Source organism: Sceloporus undulatus, chromosome 2 (genome assembly GCF_019175285.1).
Source record: "Sceloporus undulatus isolate JIND9_A2432 ecotype Alabama chromosome 2, SceUnd_v1.1, whole genome shotgun sequence".
NCBI classification, from domain to species: Eukaryota; Metazoa; Chordata; class Lepidosauria; order Squamata; family Phrynosomatidae; genus Sceloporus; species Sceloporus undulatus.
In genome coordinates this window covers 223,390,902-223,408,506 of record NC_056523.1, presented here as the reverse complement: position 1 = coordinate 223,408,506, position 17,605 = coordinate 223,390,902, and the positions used below count along the sequence as shown (strand labels likewise).

The 17,605-nt window shown below is 42.0% G+C and overlaps 2 protein-coding genes across 2 annotated transcripts in view; both read left to right on the top strand.

The window, feature by feature from the left end:
* The window catches only part of LOC121920581 (taste receptor type 2 member 41-like), a 13,910-nt gene extending 12,102 nt beyond the window's left edge, over nucleotides 1–1,808 (top strand). The window contains exon 2 of the mRNA XM_042447705.1: nucleotides 1,394–1,808. Coding sequence (XP_042303639.1) covers nucleotides 1,394–1,808 — 415 coding nt within the window. The remainder of the gene's footprint in view (nucleotides 1–1,393) is intronic.
* Nucleotides 1,809–2,886: 1,078 nt separating this feature from the next.
* GSTK1 (glutathione S-transferase kappa 1) lies at nucleotides 2,887–17,056 on the top strand. The gene is made up of 8 exons (XM_042450161.1): nucleotides 2,887–3,125; nucleotides 7,072–7,153; nucleotides 7,984–8,112; nucleotides 9,635–9,735; nucleotides 11,009–11,044; nucleotides 12,566–12,682; nucleotides 13,723–13,816; nucleotides 16,563–17,056. The coding sequence occupies exons 1-8, from the start codon at nucleotides 2,958–2,960 to the stop codon at nucleotides 16,604–16,606; spliced, it is 771 nt and encodes a 256-aa protein (XP_042306095.1). The 5' UTR covers nucleotides 2,887–2,957; the 3' UTR covers nucleotides 16,607–17,056.
* Nucleotides 17,057–17,605: the final 549 nt, after the last annotated feature.

Sequence of the window (17,605 nt, the reverse complement as noted above, 5' to 3'; positions counted from 1 at the left end):
ATTTTGCATGGCAAACTATGGCAGAAAAGGCCCTGTTTAAACACGTGGCAGTCTACAAAACAGCTAATAGCTTATCTGAATTCTTGGCGAGAAAGTCTAATCCACACGTTTAGGATTTGGTCCTCCAGATATGTGGGATTTTAGTTCCCCATAGCTCTGGTCATTATGGCCAGTGGCCATAGATTCTGGGAGTGGGAGTCCAAAGCAATGGTAGGATCAAAGGCTGAGAATGATTGCTTTAGTTCCAAGTCATATTTGTTGTTGCTGTGTGATTTCAAGATGTTTCAGACTTATGGTGACCCTAAGGTTCATAGGGGCCTCTTGGTAAGATTTGTTCAGAGATTTGTCATTGCCTTTCCCTGAGTCTGAGAGTGCATGACTTGCCCAAAGTCACACAGTGGGGGTCATGGCTGAGCTGAGAAGCAAACCCTGGTCTCCAGAGTCATAGTCACACACTCAAACCACTATGCCATGTTGCCTTCCAATATATTGGGCCTTTGGTATCCGCTGGAATTTGGTTCCAGGATCCCGCCTGGATACCAAAATGCATGGATACTCAAGTCCCATTAAATACAGTGTCATAGTAAAAAGTGTTTCTTATTTAAAATGGCAAAATCAAGGTTTGCTTTGGGGGATTTATGTATTTTTTTTAAAAGCTGCCCTTTGTGCTCACTGCCTTCTTTTTGCCCCATCTCATCCAACACTTGGCCCTACAATACAATAGTGTAGTAAAACGGTGTCCTTTTATATGAAATGGCAAAATCAAGGTTTGCTTTATGGCATTTATATAATTTTAAAATATTTTCAGTCCGTGGATACAGAGGGGATGACTGTAGTTTTTTAATTATATGAAAAGTTTTGTTAGTGTTATTCCATTGCTCTGTTTTTTGGGGGGATATAGCATTTAGACTAAAGGACCTGCCCAAAAGCCCTCCCTTCATCCACCATCTTGAGGGAGAGAGGCAGGCTAGCTCCACCAGGACTGCCTGGAAGAAGATGAGCCCTCCCTTCATCCACCATCTTGAGGGAGAGAGGCAGGCTAGCTCCACCAGGCCTGCTTGGAAGAAGAAGAGCCCTCCCTCCGGTTCATCTGCCTTGGTCCAGGCCTCAGAGGGAGAGAAGAATGCTGGACCTGATTCCCTCCCCCCCTCACCATTCCCTTCTCCTTTTGTGTCGTGTCTTTTATATTGTAAGCCTGAGGGCAGGGAACTGTCTATTATCCCCTCTGTTGTAAACCGCTTGGATTCCCAGTGATTGTGCGGTATATAAATAAATCCTATTATTATTATTAAAGCTGGCGATTGTGCAGCATTTTGATCAAGGCCTTGCCTTGCCACAGACCCAGTTCCCGCAAGTGGTGGCTGCCGTCCTTCGCCCTTTGACCCCTCTGCAGGGCTCTTGTGGGCCCAGGGGAGGGATGGAGGAAGGGACAGAGAGAGTCGGTGGCAGGCGCAATCTTTGCCCTCCGGGGCGTCTCTTCCTCCTCCTCCTCCAACCCACCGCACCACCGACCTGCAGCCCAGCGCCCACGGAGCGACGCACCCATTGGCATGCCGCTGCCGCCGGAGCTGTTCCAGGTCCGAGAGGCCCTCCTGACAGGGCTGGCACTGCATGTGCTCCAGAGTGGCGAGAGGGGCCTGGCCCAGCAGAGACAGAGAAAGGGCTCCCCGCCTGCTCCTTCCTTGCGCCCCAAGCCCTGGGCCTGGTCCCCCTCCACCGCCCTGAGCAGCTGGTGCCTTCGGGGCTGCCTACCTGGGCCACTGCCAGCCTCCCTCCTCCAGTTCAAGCAGCAGATCCACACTGGGTGACAGGTTGGTGGGAAGGGAGCACAGAGATCAGGGAAGGGGCCAACAAATTTGTGCCAACAAATGGGGACAAGAGTCGTGCCAAAAAACAGTGATTCCAAAAGGTCCCTGTTCATAGTGTGAATGAGGGACCTTTTGGAATTGTTTAGCATAGTGGAGCAGAGCCAGATCGGGAGTCGGGCTTTTCAGTAAGTGGGAATGACGCCTTTTTTGTTGTTGTGTGCCTTCGAGTCATTTCTGACATATGGTGACCTTAAGGTCAGCCTATCATGGGGTTTTCTTGTCAAGATTTGTTTAGAGGAGATTTGCCATTGCCTTCTTCTGAGGCTGAGAGTGTGTGACTTGCCCAAGGTCACCCAGTGGGTTTCCATGGCTGAGCCAGAATTTGAACCCTGGTCTCCAGTCATGGTCCAGTGCCCAAACCACTATGTCACCCTGGCTCACTTTTTACATTTTCCAACACCTAATTTTATTACGGTCTCCTTTTGCTCTGAATTATACTCTGGATTTTTGCTGTTACTGGATTTGCTGCAAACCTCTGGATGTTTTTAGAAAGAAACAAGTTGGGCATCCTGGTTTTCCAGACAAACACATCTATACCTTTGAAAGGAAAGGGTTAGGGTTAATCATTATAATAATAAAAATAAAATAATAAATAATATAATTGTAAATAATAATAAAATATAATAAAAATAAAATAATATAATTATAAATAATAAATATAATAATAGATAGAATGAGTTATAAATAACAATAATAATAAGATGATGATGATGATGATGATGATGATGATGATGATGATGATGATGATGATGATGATGATAAACAGAGGCTGGATGGCCATCTGTCAATGGGGATGCTTTGACTGAGAGTTCCTGCATGGCAGAAGGGGTTGGACTGGATGGCCCTTGGGATCTCTTCCAACTCTACCAGTCTATGATGATTGATGATGATGATGATGATATATAGCTCCCTTGAAGCCGGGTTATTATGTCTGCAGTGCAGATGCGGCCACTGGGTGTCACTGGATGTCAGCAGCAACCATCCCTCCAGGCCCAGGCCCTCCTCTGAGGCCTCCTCCTCCTTCCCCCCTTTCTCTGGAGGAGGACAAAGTCTCCTTTCGCCCCAATAGTTCCCCTCCCTTGCTTCCCCATGGCCTTAAACCTAATACCCCACCGCCCTCTGCTCTCATTGCGAAGCTTCGTAGCCTCAGGAAGGAGAATGGCGGCCGCTGAGGCGAGGAGCAGCAGCAGCAAGAAGAAGAAGCGGGTGGACTTCTTCTACGACGTCCTCTCGCCCTATTCCTGGCTGGGCTTCGAGGTAACTCGCTCCTGCTAGGCGCCTGGCTTAACTGCCCTGGCTCAGTGCTAGGGAATCCTGGGAATTGTAGTTCGTTGTGGTGGCACCAGAGAAAGCAGAATTATGTCTCACAAAACTACACTTCCCAGGATTCCCTAGCATTGAGCCAGGGCAGATAAAGCAGTCTCAGACTGGATTGCTTCTACAGTGTGTTTTGGACCTGTGTGTGTGTCATTATTGGCAGCCTTCCTCAGAGGCTGAGAGAGTGTGACGTCTTGCCCTTGGTCACCCACACAGTGGGTTCTTGTTGTTGTTGCTATTATTATTATTATTATTATTATTATTATTATTATTCTTCAGTGGATTTGAACCCTGGTCTTTCAGAGTCGTCTTCTTCCACCATTCAGAACCACAGGCTGCCTCCACACTGCAGAAATAATCCAGTTTGAGACTGCTTTAACTGCCCTGGCTCAGTGCTAGGGAAGTTCAAGGAAGTGTGGTTTTGTGAGAGACATATGAGTCCCAAACACACTGCAGAAATAATCCAGTTTGAGACCGCTTTAACTGTCCTGGCTCAGTGCTAGGGAATTCTGGGAACTGTGGTTTTGACATTTAGCCTTCTGAGGCTGAGAGAGTGTGACTTCTTGCCCTAATGCAGTCGTTCTCAACCTTGGGATCCGCCAGGCGTTTTAGACTTCAACTCCCAGAGTCCCTGATCATTTGGGCAAGCTGGCTGAGACTTCTGGGAGTTGAAGTCCAAAACATTAGGTGACTGGGTTTCAAACATGGCCTAGGCTGGACTCGAACCCAGGTCTCTGGGGTTGCCTCCACACCGCAGCAATAATCCGGTTTGACACCACTTTCTCTGCCCTGGCTGAATGTTGTGTAATTTTTGGGATTTGTAGCATGTTGTAGCAGAGCTCTTGCGTGGAGAGACGATGATGCTTGGTTAAAATGGAGGGCAATAGGAAAAAGAGGAAGACTGCATGCCAGATGGAGAGTCAATCAGAGAAGCAGGGTGACCAGATGGCCTAACCACCAAGGAGGACAAGGCACCTCAAAGGTAGGATGCTCAAGAAAAGTGGAGGACGTGACCACATAAAAGCTATGAAAACATCCATATAAAAGGAAATACACTCATCCCTCCATATTTGCAGATTTGATATTTGCGGATTTGATTATTCACGGATTTGATTAATAGGTTCTCTCTAGGAACATCTAGGTCCTGCAGTGCAACTCTGTGGTCAAGTTTAACTAAAAGTCGCACTGAAAGACCTAGAGATTCCTAGAGATGATGCTCTACTAGGCAATTGTAGCTCCTCCGGTGCAGTTCTGTGGTCAGTGTCTGTCGGACGTTGACCACATAGTTGCACTGGAGGACCTAAAGATTCCTAGAGACGTGTCCTTTAAGGTGAAAATGTGGTGTTTTTGTTATTTGTGGTGTCCCCATATTCACAGGGGTCTTGTGCTCCTAACCCTAGCGAATATGGATGGACAAGTGTACATGCCTCTTAGTCCTGGTAAAAATAGAGGACATTTTGAAATTCCTCCTGGACAGAAGGTTGAAATAGAGGACATGTCCTGGAAAAGGAGGACATTTGGTCACCCTGTGCAGCAGGAGCTGAGCTAGGAAGTTGAGGAGAAGGTGACTTGGAGGTCTCTCATTCAATAGGGTCACCATTGGTTGAGGTCCACTCAGAGACAGTTAACAAAAGTGGGGATTTTGAGGACTTGCTACAGCATGAAACATTTGAGGGTTTGACTCCTGCAGCCATGGATACTCCGTTTCATTCTCATCCAATCCGTTTTCACCATTGACCCAACAGACAGTCAGCACTGCAAGTCCTCTGAGCATCTTCAGTTGTCATTGAGGTTATGGAAAGAGGGATCCACAAGTTGGCATTCCTCAACTAAAGAATTTGTTGATTTTATTTTCTGTTGCTTTAACCTTTGCGAACCATGTTGTTGTGTGCTGTCAAGTCATTTCAAGTCACAGGGTTTTCTTGGCAAATATGTTCAGAGGGGGTTTGCCATGGCCATCCTCTGAGTGAGTGTGACTTGCCCAAAGTCACCCCGGTGCGTTTACATGGCCAAGCCGGGATTCAAATCCTAGTCTCCAGAGTTGTCGTCTAATGCACAAACCAATATGCCACGCTGACTGAACCATAGGGTTCTTCCAACCTTGTTGTCTCCCTCTTGTGCGTGGATGATAACCTTTGTCATATAAAAATATACACTTGTACTTTGGATTTTGGAAATAAAACAATGGAAGCTACACAGTGTGGCTTTGCTTATGTAATCTTTCTTCTTTATTGGCTTTTCAGGAGTCCAAAGAACAAGAGGCAGAGTTCATACATCGGGCTTTGTAGGCAGCACTGGTTCAATAAATAGATATCTTAATGTTTTTCCCCACAGTAGAATGCTGTGGTGCTCCTGAGGGTTGTCTTTCATGGAAGTAGCAGCAGAACAGTGGCTCCTCACAGCACCATATCACCCTCCTGAACCCTTCTGTAATGAATGAATTAATCTTATCTTTTAATAGAGTTACAAGGTTGGTAGGTGAGGCTATCTTGATTTCAGAGTTACACAGTGCTACTCTTAGATCATAGAATCCTAGAATCATAGAGTTGGAAGAGACTGCAAGGGCCATCCAGTCCAATCCCATTCTGCCATGCAGGAAATCTAAATCAAAGCATCCCTGACAGATGGCCATCTAGCCTCTGCTTAAAGACCTCCAAAGAAGGAGACTCCACTATACTCTGAGGGAGTTTGTTCCACTGTTGAACAGCCCTTACTGTCAGGAAATTCCTCCTAATGTTGAGGTGGAATCTCTTTTCCTGCAGCTTACATCCATTGTTCCGGGTCCTAGTCTCTGGACCAGCAGAAAACATGCTTGCTCCCACCACAATATGACAACCCTTCAAATATTTAATAGATGGATGGCCACATTTAAATATTTAGAGGACTTTCATATTGAGGATGGAACAAGTTTATTTTTTTACTGTTTCAGAGACTAGGATTTTTATTCAAAGTTTAGAAAACCCAAAGAAGGAGACGTCTCCATACTCCGAGAAAGTGTCTTCCACTGTCAAACAGCTTTTACTATCAGGAAGTTCTTCCTAATGTTGAGGTGGAATATCTTTTCCTCTAGTTTGCATCCATCGCTCTGGGTCTTACTTGCTTGTTCAGCAAAAGTTATCCTCAATGTTAACTCAAAATTTTGTGTAGTTTGGTTGGTCAGTTAAAGATATCACTGTTTTGTGAAGTCGAAGGCTTTCATGGCCAGCATCCATGGTTTTTTGTGGGTCTTTCGGGCTATGTGTCCATGTTCTAGAAGATTTTCTTTCTGACGTTTCGCCAGCATCTGTGGCTGGCATCTGAAAACCATATCACTGTTTTGTAGATTTGGGATGCTATTGTAGTTTGCTAACATGGCTACCCCGAATATGTTTCCTGAATGTGATGATAGCACATTTTAGCAGCTATAGGGGATCCTAAAGAGGGATCCAACAGACTAGGGGTTTACTATGTGGTGTTTCTACTTCCAACAGAGGTAGAATTTTTTGAAAATTGTGACTACATTTGGAATGTTTTTTCAAAACAACACCTAAAATCTTCCTAATGCAAAAAGCATGGAGGCTTCTGTTGAGAGATTCAGTTATCTCTCTCTAACAACTGGGGCTGTGACCTCACAAAAGATGGGGACATCTGGGATCTCACAAGAAGTAAACATTCTGTCTTGCTAATGAAATTCAAATTGTATCTCCTCGACTATGGAAGGCTTTGTTCCCAGTGCCACATGGCCAGAGGAATACAGCACATTTCTCTATATCTAAAACAAACATCTAGGTATAACAAACCACACTAAACTACAGATCTAACTAAAACTAACAAGCCTGCTCTGAAAAAAAGTTGTGGTTGTTAACTCCAAATCTGTCCACATGAATTATTTTTCTCATCATTGTAGGCTATCTGCCGATACCGTGACATCTGGAATATTGAGCTGCATTTACGGCCTGTTTTGCTTGCAGGGATAATGAAGGAGACTGGTAGGTACAACTCTGTACAGTTGGATTAAACTGAACACAAGGTGTTTTCCTGGATAGCGTGTTCTTATATATTTTCTTGGATGCACGCATTCTTAGCCTGAGAAGATTCATTGAAGACGCCCATCTGCTTCTCCAGACATCTTTCTTACTACTTTGTTTTGCTTTGCTTTTATTATTGCTTATTCTTAATTATCCAAAAATTAACCCAAAATCCATAAGCAGCATTACCTCTGACAATGACACTCTTAATATCGTCATCTTTTTTCTCCTGATATGATTTTTAACATCTTTGCCTGATGAAGAAGCCAGTGAAGCTTTGACAGCTTGGATAAGGTATTTTATGCTTTGGAGTTAGCTAATAAAGGTACCCCTGTTTGTGGATTTTGGACTTTGTTGTATTTTGCTGCATGGCCAACACATCTACTCCTAAATATGTTTGCTTTTTTTTAATTAACTGTCTCATTTACTTTGACTATACTGTAAAGAATCATCCTCCCCTCAGTTTAAAGGAGTTTTATAATGCCTTACAAAGCCAAATATTGTTGCCAACTCTTTAAAACAAAAAGAACAAAATTCCTTTGATCACCAACCACTTGAGTGGCAAATAGAAGGGACACCTTGAATCCCATTTTGAGAAAAAGGCAGGATATAAATCCAATAAATAAATAAATAAATTTTCTGTCTTCTGAAAATCTGGTTTTGTTGCCCTGTCTGGATGGGACCCAGGGTGATTATCTTCTTTGCCTCAGTGAAGGAAAGAGAGATAATAGCATGTAGTATTTGTCTCAGAAAGCTTCTTCTCCAATAATGATCTCACCCCTTTTCAACAGGTAACAGGCCCCCAGCAATGCTGCCCAAGAGAGGAGAATACATGACAAAGGATCTTATGCGGATGGCAAAGTTCTTTCAAGTGCCATTGCAATTTCCAAAGGATTTCATGGGGTCTGTTATTGTGAAGGGTAAGGAAAGAATCAGCGCTGGAAATAACTGCATGGAGCATCCCTGGCAAGGAGGAATACCCAAGTAAATCACTCCTGTGACAAGGTCACCCAACTTCTGTTTAAAGACCTCCAAGGAAGGAAAGTCCACCACCCTCCAAGGCAGTGTAATCCACAGATATTTAGGTGGAATCTCTTTTCTTGTAATTTGAATCCACTGATTCATATTCTAGTCTCTGGAGCAGCAGAAAAATAGCTCACTCTATCATCTACATTACATCTTTCCAAATATCTAAAGATAGCTATCATGTCTCTTCTTGCTATTCTCCTGTACAACCTGAATTTGAACAACTCCCTATGTTCTTTCTTATAGGACTAGGCTTCTATACCTTTTAATCAGTGGTTCCCAAACTTTGGTCCTCAAGATGTTTTGAACTTCCAAACTTCCAAAAGCCACAGCTATATTTCAGACAAAAGCTGAAATATATGAGATCATATATCCTATAATACATTTAATTTAGCTTTGAAATCTGCTAATTTAAAATTCTTCAGTAGCTCAAGAGGTTTCACATCCAAATATAACATTGCCCTCTTTACCATAAATAACATCTATATGAAGTAGAAGCAAAGAGCTTTATGATGCTCTTTATGATGCTCTGCTGAGCTGTCTACTACCAAAGTTGCAATTCATTCTTCAATGTGGGCTGAAGTGTTTGTGTCATACTACTTATCTTATAGTAAGTTGCTTGAGGATTGTAATTGGAATACCCTACACTATAAATGTTTCTTAAGAACTCAGGAATACTTATATACTCATATATAGATCTAGAAATTTTAGTCAAAATTTAGTCGAAAACCACCTCTAAGTATTCCTTATCTAAGAAAAGCCTGTGAAGTTCATGGTGTTGCCATAAGTTGACAGGTGACATGAAGGCACATAAACATAGGGATTATAGCTTTGCCCTACACCTCTGGAGACCAGGGTCTGAGTCCCTACATGGCCATGGAAACCCTCAGGGTGACTTTGGGAGAGTCAAACACTCAGCCTCAGAGGAAGGCAAAGTCAAATCCCTTCTGAACAAATCTTGCTAAGAAAATCCCATGATAGGTTCCCCTTAGGAACACTATAGATAAAAAATGACTTGAAGGCACACAACAGCAACAGATTGCGGCCAGTAACTGTTGGTGCACTGTGCTAAAAGGGTCCCTTTTTCCAGAATCACATGGTGGTAATGAAGGAAGGCAGACAAATCTGCTGGCTTCCAGTGGTCTGTTCCTCCAGTGCTTATGTCCTTCACACATACAGTATTTGACCTCAGCCTTTCTCCTCCTGCTGTCAGTGACTCTTGCCAAACAATTAAAGAACATGCACTCCCACAAGCATGCTTGTACATGCCCATGCATGTGTATTGATGCTTTGCAGCAGTATGGTACTTTTCTTGTTGATATTTGCACAGGTGCTGTGAAGATATTTGTGCAGTTGATATTTATCCTGTTGATATTTGTTGGATCTGATAGTCTTATCTGTTTTTACCAAATACAGGTAGTCTATCTGCCATGCGTTTTATCACAGCTGTGGATTTAACACAACCTCAGTTTGTGGAATCTGTGTCTAGAGAACTTTGGATGCGTGTTTGGTCTCGAGTAAGTATCCATTTTATTTTCCCATACAGTTATTTCTTCAGGAAAAAATATATTTATTTGTACTCCACTTCCCCCTCATAATTGGGACTCAAAGCAGCTTACAATCTAAAAACACAATATAATTTAAAAGCTACAAAAGTGACAATTAAAATGGAATTAAACTATTACAATATTAAAACAGATCATTTGTTTTAAAATGGAATACAATTAAAAGAGAGAAAAGCACTTTAAAAGCATTTAAAGTATTCACTTTAAAATAATACAACATCCCCAAGCTGTTCTTTAAAAGCTTTCTGTTTTAAATGCCTGTCTGAATAGGTAGGTCTTAGCCTGGTGGCAGAAGGACAATGAAGAGGAGGCCATTCTGGTCTCCCTGGGAAGGGAGTTCCAGAGTCAAGGAGCAGACATGGAAAATTTTTATTTTTATTTAATTTATTTATTTAATTTATTTATTTTTTAAAAGGTCCTGTTCTCTCGTGTCCCCACCAATCATGCTTGCAATGGTGGTGGGACTGAGAGAAGGGCCTCTCCTGAAGATCTCAGAGCCCAGGGGGGTTCATACAGGGAGATACAGTCTGTTAAATAGCCTAGACCTGAGCCATATAGGGCTTTATAGATCATAACCAGCACTTTGAATTGTGCCCAGAAACAAACTGGCAGCCAGCTAAAATGGCCTAGGTTGGGCTTGCATAATGATCACTCACTATACCAGCTATACCACGGTATGGAAGCCCACCAAGGACTTAATAATTAACTGCCTTTATTGTCCTCCCAAAATTGGAAATTCAGATTGTTGCGGTCATTGGGCAGAGCTAAGTGCATGTCTGAGGGACTTTGTTCAGCTTTGCAGGATACAAGTTGTATAGGTCTAACTTGGGTAAAAGTAAATAAGTAACTAAAAGTCTTCTTGCCAATAAAATATAGAATTTTATGGAAATAATCTTCATGGAAATCTAAAATGACAGACTGCTTTTCTTCACTTCTACGTAGCCAGTGCAGAAATAGATTAGGTTAAGAAATCAATTTCTTAATAGAGGATTGAATTGGGCGGCCCTTCAAACTCTGATTCAATGATTCTGTGAAAACTTGCATATTTGGCTTCCACCTCTCTTCAGGGAAATTAAATGGGATCATCCCTGTCAGTTTTGTTTGGGGGCATTTTTCTTACACATCCGTGAAGCCAGATAGTTGTATTGACATTTAAATGCTTAGCATTGTTGGTTTCTTGTCCTAGAACATTTGTAATCAGTTGCTTTACTTCATCTCTCTCCAGGATGAAGACATTACCCAGCCAGCAAACATTTTGGCAGTAAGTTTATTCTTATCTTTTTCTCTTACTATCTTTCCACATAAGAAGTTGGCAGCATGAACTTTTGTAGACTTCAGTCTACTTCCTCAGATGTTTTTGGTGGAGTGGAGGCCAGGGACACACACACACACACACACACACATATGCCATAGGTATGTTAGACTGTCAGTTCAGATTCAAAATCTTTTGGGTATGGAAAAAATAGCAACTCCAGTTTTAACAGTGGTTGTTTGTGGACAAAGACATAGCCATTGGATATTGAAATGAGATGGTAAGACCAGTTTGGCCTTGGAAACTAGCCTGCAGGTGGAGAGAATAGATGAATCTAGGCTGCCCCCATGAGGATAGGGTCAGATAGTGTTGAAATGTGTGTAATGAGCCAGGAAGCCATTGTCCACCACCCTCCAAGGCAGTGTAATTGCTGAGAGACTGTAGTATATGGATTAATTCCAATTCTGCTGTTTCACTTTCCAATCTACCTGTGTAGTTCTTTTGTTCAAGGACTGCTGTTCTGAGGTCTGACATGAAATGCCCAGGGAGATGGTAATGTTCTGCCACAGGTTTTTGTGTATTCCCATTCCTAACATCTGATTTATGTCCACTTATGCTCTGGCGCAGGGACTGGCCTGTTTGCCCGATGTAGAGTGCTGATGGGCATTGATGACATAGTATAGCATAAATAATACTGGAGATGAGCATGAAGGTCCCCCTAATATCTTCACTTGCTCATCTTCCAATGTGATCGAAGAAAAAAGCATTGAATATTATTATCAGATAGTATCACTTTCTGCCAGACTTTATGAGAGTTCTCCGTACACAGGTAATCTTGCCAAAGTCCCTATGGTATCTACAGTCTAATTTCCAAAAGTGCTGTGTAATTTTCAATTTAGATAGAGAAGTCTTGTAATTGGCAGTGGAGGTGTGTCTTGGTTGGGTGGGGAGGGCTGGTGGCGTTCCATCCCAGGTTCAGTTCTCTGCATTTCTCATGATCAAGCCTAATCCTCTAGAGAGCAAGTGTTTGTCAGAGCAAGAAATTGCAGGGCTATATTGACCAAGAGTCAGACTCTAGGAAAAAGCAGCTTTGTGTCTAAAAAAGCATGCATTATGCATAATTTTAATATAATAAAAATACAAACATTGCAGGTGTTTACTTTTACTGCATGTGTTCTAGATGTTTGGATTTTTAAAATCTCTCTTACTTTGGAAAAACAAAATGTGTGCTATGAATTCTGCCATCACAACAAGCAGAATACAGACTGTCTTCATACTGAAAATCCAAAAATAGGCCATTCCATCAGTGTTGATGCAGTTTGGCTGTGGTACAGCCCTTTACAGCCTTTCTCTCATGCCTAAATTCTGTTCAGGTATGTTAGCATCATGACACTCTTACAAAGTATACTTGCTTACTTGCTGTTCTCTCCTTTAAATTCTCCTAGGTGGGCTGTAATCCTGTCAGTATTGAAAGACTTTTTACTCAGATTAAACTTGGTTGTGTGAGCTATCTGTTTTCTTTCTTCTCAGGCTGCAGGGAAAGCAGGATTGCCCTCAGGCCAAGCTCAGAAGCTTCTGGAAATGAGCAGCACACCTGAAGTGAAGAATCGTCTGAAAGCAACAACAGATGAAGTCCTGGGATATGGGGTGAGACACAAGCATCACTTCAAGCCTATACTTGGTGAACAAAGACCTTTTCAAGGAGTGTGTTGTGGGGTAATGAGGATACAAAAATCAAAGCCTGTTAAAATCCTAATCAGTATTCAAATTGGCCAGTAATCAAGATCTGGAGCCCAGTAGTGGATTTTTAATCCCAGGCAAAGCAGGCCTCTTGGCTTCTACTTAGATATCCTCCTGATTGTTCACAGTGGTCACTGGTGGTATGTTGCAGCCAGTTTCCTTACTGATAACATTAGACAGCTCATGAACAGAGAAGAGACAAATCAGGGGAAACAAGTAGGTGAATACCTGGTAAATCTGTCATATCTTTTTCCATCACTGAGCTAGTTCTCTCCATTCCCTCTCTCTCTCTCTCTCGCACTTACATAGGTAAGTGATTGTTCAACATGTGATTACTTTTGCTGAAGACGTAAATGGTTCCTATTGAGAGGGATTATGTTTAAATTTGTAGGGGATGATTTGAAAGTTCTGTATGTGATGGCCCATTTGTAGACAAACCATAACTATTACAGTCCATGGCAATCATGAACTGAACCACAACCAGAGGTTACATAAAAAGTGCTGAGTTTATTTAACTTTTTTAAAAAACCCATCATATTCCTATACAGTGGTACCTCGGGATACGAAATACCCAGGTTACGAATTTTTCGGGATACGAATAAATCCCATAGGGATTTATTGTTTTGGGTTACGAAAGTTTTTTCGGGTTACGAAAAAACTCCGGCTCTGTTTTAAATGGAGCCGCGGCAGAGCCGCGGCTTTTTTCCCCATTAGCGCCTATGGCAATTCGGCTTACGAAGGTTTTTCGGGTTACGAAATTAGCCGCGGAACGAATTAATTTCGTAACCCGAGGCACCACTGTATTTTTAAAGAAAAGCAATGAGAATTACATGTTCATCTACCCAACCTGGGAGTTACCTTGCAGATTTGAACTCTGCAGGTTCATGTCCAATTCACCAGACTGGGTAATGGAAGTACAGCCTTCTTTCTTGTGTTTCCCCATTTAGGCATTTGGGATGCCATGTTCTGTTACCTATGTTGATGACCAGCCTCAGCTTCTCTTTGGTTCAGATCGTTTAGAATTACTGGCAAGTCTCTTGGGTGAGTGCTCTTAATGTCACATATAAGTTTTCTTAACTGTCACATATCAGTTAGCAGCCTTTCAGGTTCTTAATTGAACAAACATGCTACAAGGAAGGTTTGGGCCCCTTGCATATACTTAAACATACATATAACCATTCTGAGCAACTCATGTTTAACAAATTCCTGAGTTCCCTGCTATTTGCTTCCCAGCTGTATGTGTGTGTGCTTTCAAGTCATCTGCCAACGTATGACGACACCGTGAATTTCATAGGTTTTTGTTAGGCAAGAAATACTCAGAGGTGATTTTGCCACTTCCTTCCTCTGAAACGAGGCACCTTATATTTGTTGAGGGTCTCCCATCTGAGTACTAATCAGAGCTGACCCTGCTTAGCTTCCAAGATCATCCGGGATCTGGTGCCTTTGGGGTATTTTGACTTGCTCCCTATCTAGGGACCCCTTATTGAGGACAGATTAGCATGGGTTCATTTTACATTGTTTTAAATGTGTCCCAATGTTTCTGTCCCATAGGAATTTATCTAGACAGGTTTCTAATTATAGTCTTCATTGACCTTGCCACCAATTTAAGCTGTTATTTTGATATATTTGTTATATCTTGCCCTTATGCTAAGGACCTTTGGGAGAGCATAGCCAGGGCTATATGTACACAGTACTAAAAAGGAGAAAAGAGAGAAATCCTGTGTTCAGTCAATCAAAATTCTGCACCAAGATTCTACACCAAATATGCCATTTTTGCCTAATTCATTCCAATATTGTTATACTGAAGCTCTCATATAGGAAGTGGAGTTTTGAGTAAAGTGATGGACCTTTTCTCTGCCCATTGCATATTTGTTGCAACCAGCCTCTTCCACTCCCGTTTCTCTCCCCATTCCACACAGAGGTCTCTAGATATGTCTCTGCAAGAGTGACCATGACTGGAACTCCATTGCATGAGGAGCAACTTGTAGTGGGTAAATTTGGAATATAGAGCTTTCTCTCTGCCAAATTATTTGCTCCTTGAAGCAGATTTTCTTTTTTATTTGTTTTAAGTGATGGGTGTTCATCACTTGCTTAATAGCTATTCCAGTGCTGGAGAACATTTGGCTCTTTCCTCATTGCCATGTTGAGTGTTATCTGGTAGGATCTATAGGTTAAAACATCTGGTAGTCAACGGATAAGGATGAAAGTTTCCCCAGATTTGCTTTGTTCAGCTCATTTTCAGTGGAAGTATCAAGTCTGTGGCTTTAGACTAGAAGCAAGCTCTGAAAATACCAAGGATATCTTGTCACAAGTGTATGCTTAAGTTTAAGGGGAGTTGCATTGTATTTTAGTAGTTTTGTAATATTGGAATAGTTATTATTGCTTTATTCTGTAACTGTAAAATGCCATGTACATGGATGGTGCTATAGAAACACACAAGGGTGAGGATTTTGATGCTGATGTGAGACTCATATGGGTCCAGTTGGAGCTCAAATATCTGACTTCAGCAAACTCAAATTTTTCCATTCCCTGGATATACTTGAATGAGGCAGCTGAAACAATGTGACTAGGGCTAGTCCCCTGCCCACAGGTATTTAACGCAGGTGAGAACATTCACTTGAGCTGGACTACTTAGCAGTTAGCTATTATCCTATTATTACTTTTTTCTTTTCACAGAAAGAATTATTTCCCACATACACATGTATGTCCACATACTGCTTAATTATTCAGTACTATTGTTTTCATTTTAATGAATGTTAGTCCTGAAGGAGATGACATGCAGTCTGTTACTGATGAGTGGTGGTGGTGCTCCTGCCTCTAGCAGCTGAAATTCAGTCACTGCTCATTTGTGTCTGAGGAAGATCCATAGAATCATGGAGCTGGAAGAGACCTCAAGGATCATCCAGTCCAATCTCATTCTTCCATCAGGAAGACACAATCAGAGGACCCCTGACAGATGCCATCTGGCTTCTGTTTAAATATCTCCAAAGAAGGAGACTTCAGCACCCACCAATTCCCCTGTCAAACTTACTGTCAGGAAGTTCTTCCTAATGTTTAGGTGGAATTTCTTATTCATACAACCAGTTGCTAAGGAGGAGTAGGAGTTGCTCCCAGATGCCTTCCCTGTCCACCACAGGTGGAAAAGAATTTCCCAGAGAAGCAGAATGGCTGAGCTCTTACTGAGGAATTCCACGTCTGTTTATCGTGAGGTAGTAAACTTGTTTTGCAGAAATACTACTGTGAGTGCATACTCCATTGACTGAATACTCCTTCCTATCAAAAGAAATGGCATGTCAGGGGAAAGTTCTAGTAGCCTCATCTTCACAATATTTCTCTGTGCAGGGAATGTAGTTTTGTTCAGATGTTTGGTCATGTGAACTGCTAACTGCAGGTTAAAGGCCAATAGTGGAGGCATAGTTTGACTGATCGTGATATTTAGGTGTCTCTCTGGATTTTTAAAATTTTGGGAAGTTCTAGTGGTGAAATCTGCTTGAATCTAATAACACATAGAGCAAGGATGGGACATGCAGTCTTCCAGATATTGCTGGACTGCATCTCCATCATCCCTAGCTACTCAACCAGTGAGAGGCATGATGGAAGGTGCAGTATCTGGAGAGCCACACATTTCCTATTTCTACCATGTGGGATGGGAATGTGAACACCATTAAAAGTGACTCATTTTCCACAGGTGCTTTTAACTTAATGTATGCATTTAAATTGTTACTCATTAAAGCTGTTCTTGCCTTCTAAATCTAATTTGCACTCTTGGTGCTAATTCATTTTGCAGGAGAGAAATGGCTTGGGCCAGTTCCTGGATCTTCTAAACTCTAAGCTATAAGAGTTCTGAGGAGAAACAACAGGACATCGAAGCAACGTATAGCTTTAGGGAATTTCTGTGTTGCCAGGTTCCACAAAGTCAACTCAGGAGGACTGTTGGAGAAGCATCTTTTAAGTCTGGAACAGGGAATCATGAGACAACACCGAGCTAGGTATCACAGCAATTGCCTCTACGTGCAGTTAGGGTTTATGCACAGTGGTGTGCATCCCTTGACTTGTAGCACCTTGCAATATAGTGTGGATCAGTGTGAATCAGAAATGTGCCTTAACAGAGACATTAATTAATGCACGTCACTTCTTTTGTCATCTGTTTCTTTCTTTTGGTTGTATATATAATTCTGTTATCCATTCCTTCCTTTGTCCTGTAAATGCAGCTGAATGAATAAGAGTCACTGTCGCAACTGTAACCATGACTATATAAATTTGGTTGTAATAATTGTTAAAGATGGTGCGAGTTCCTGAAATACCTAATAGTCTCTGTGTGAGAATACTTGTGCTAGAGGCATAATTACCAGAATGTAAGGTATGAACTACCCATTAGTTTTTCTGGACTGGCAAGAATTTGGAAAGGGTTGTGGGCTGTGAGGGGTTGGCTAAATGGATTTCATGTGTAGGGCTCCTTCATTTCCCAGTCAGCAGTGTGGATCTGTTTTTCTCATGGACAAAAAAGATGGAAGAAGTGGGGGAAAACAGAAGTCTTACAAAGGGACACAATATATGGACCACCTCAAAAATTTCAAGTTCAAAATGGAAGTTACAGTGTAACAGATTTATCTGGAAGCAGTGTTGGTCATCCAAGGGCATAAAGTGCAACAGCGAACAGCTCAACTCATACCTTTAAGAGACTTACTGGTCTTCCCACCTTCAGGCAGTATTCAGCCATAAAGACTAGAGTGTTTATCACACTGAGATTTTTCCTGACTGGTATTCAATGATACATCTATACTTAGGCAATATACTTGCTGTAATTAAAAAGTAGCTCAAACAGTTACA

Excerpts from the sequence above, each read along its gene's own strand:
- GSTK1 (XM_042450161.1), top strand. The coding sequence starts at position 2,958 with ATGGCCTTAAACCTAATACCCCACCGCCCTCTGCTCTCATTGCGAAGC. Across the intron at positions 3,126-7,071 it reads ATTCCTGGCTGGGCTTCGAG|GCTATCTGCCGATACCGTGA; the intron begins GTAACTCGCTCC and ends TCATCATTGTAG. Across the intron at positions 13,817-16,562 it reads ATTACTGGCAAGTCTCTTGG|GAGAGAAATGGCTTGGGCCA; the intron begins GTGAGTGCTCTT and ends TTCATTTTGCAG.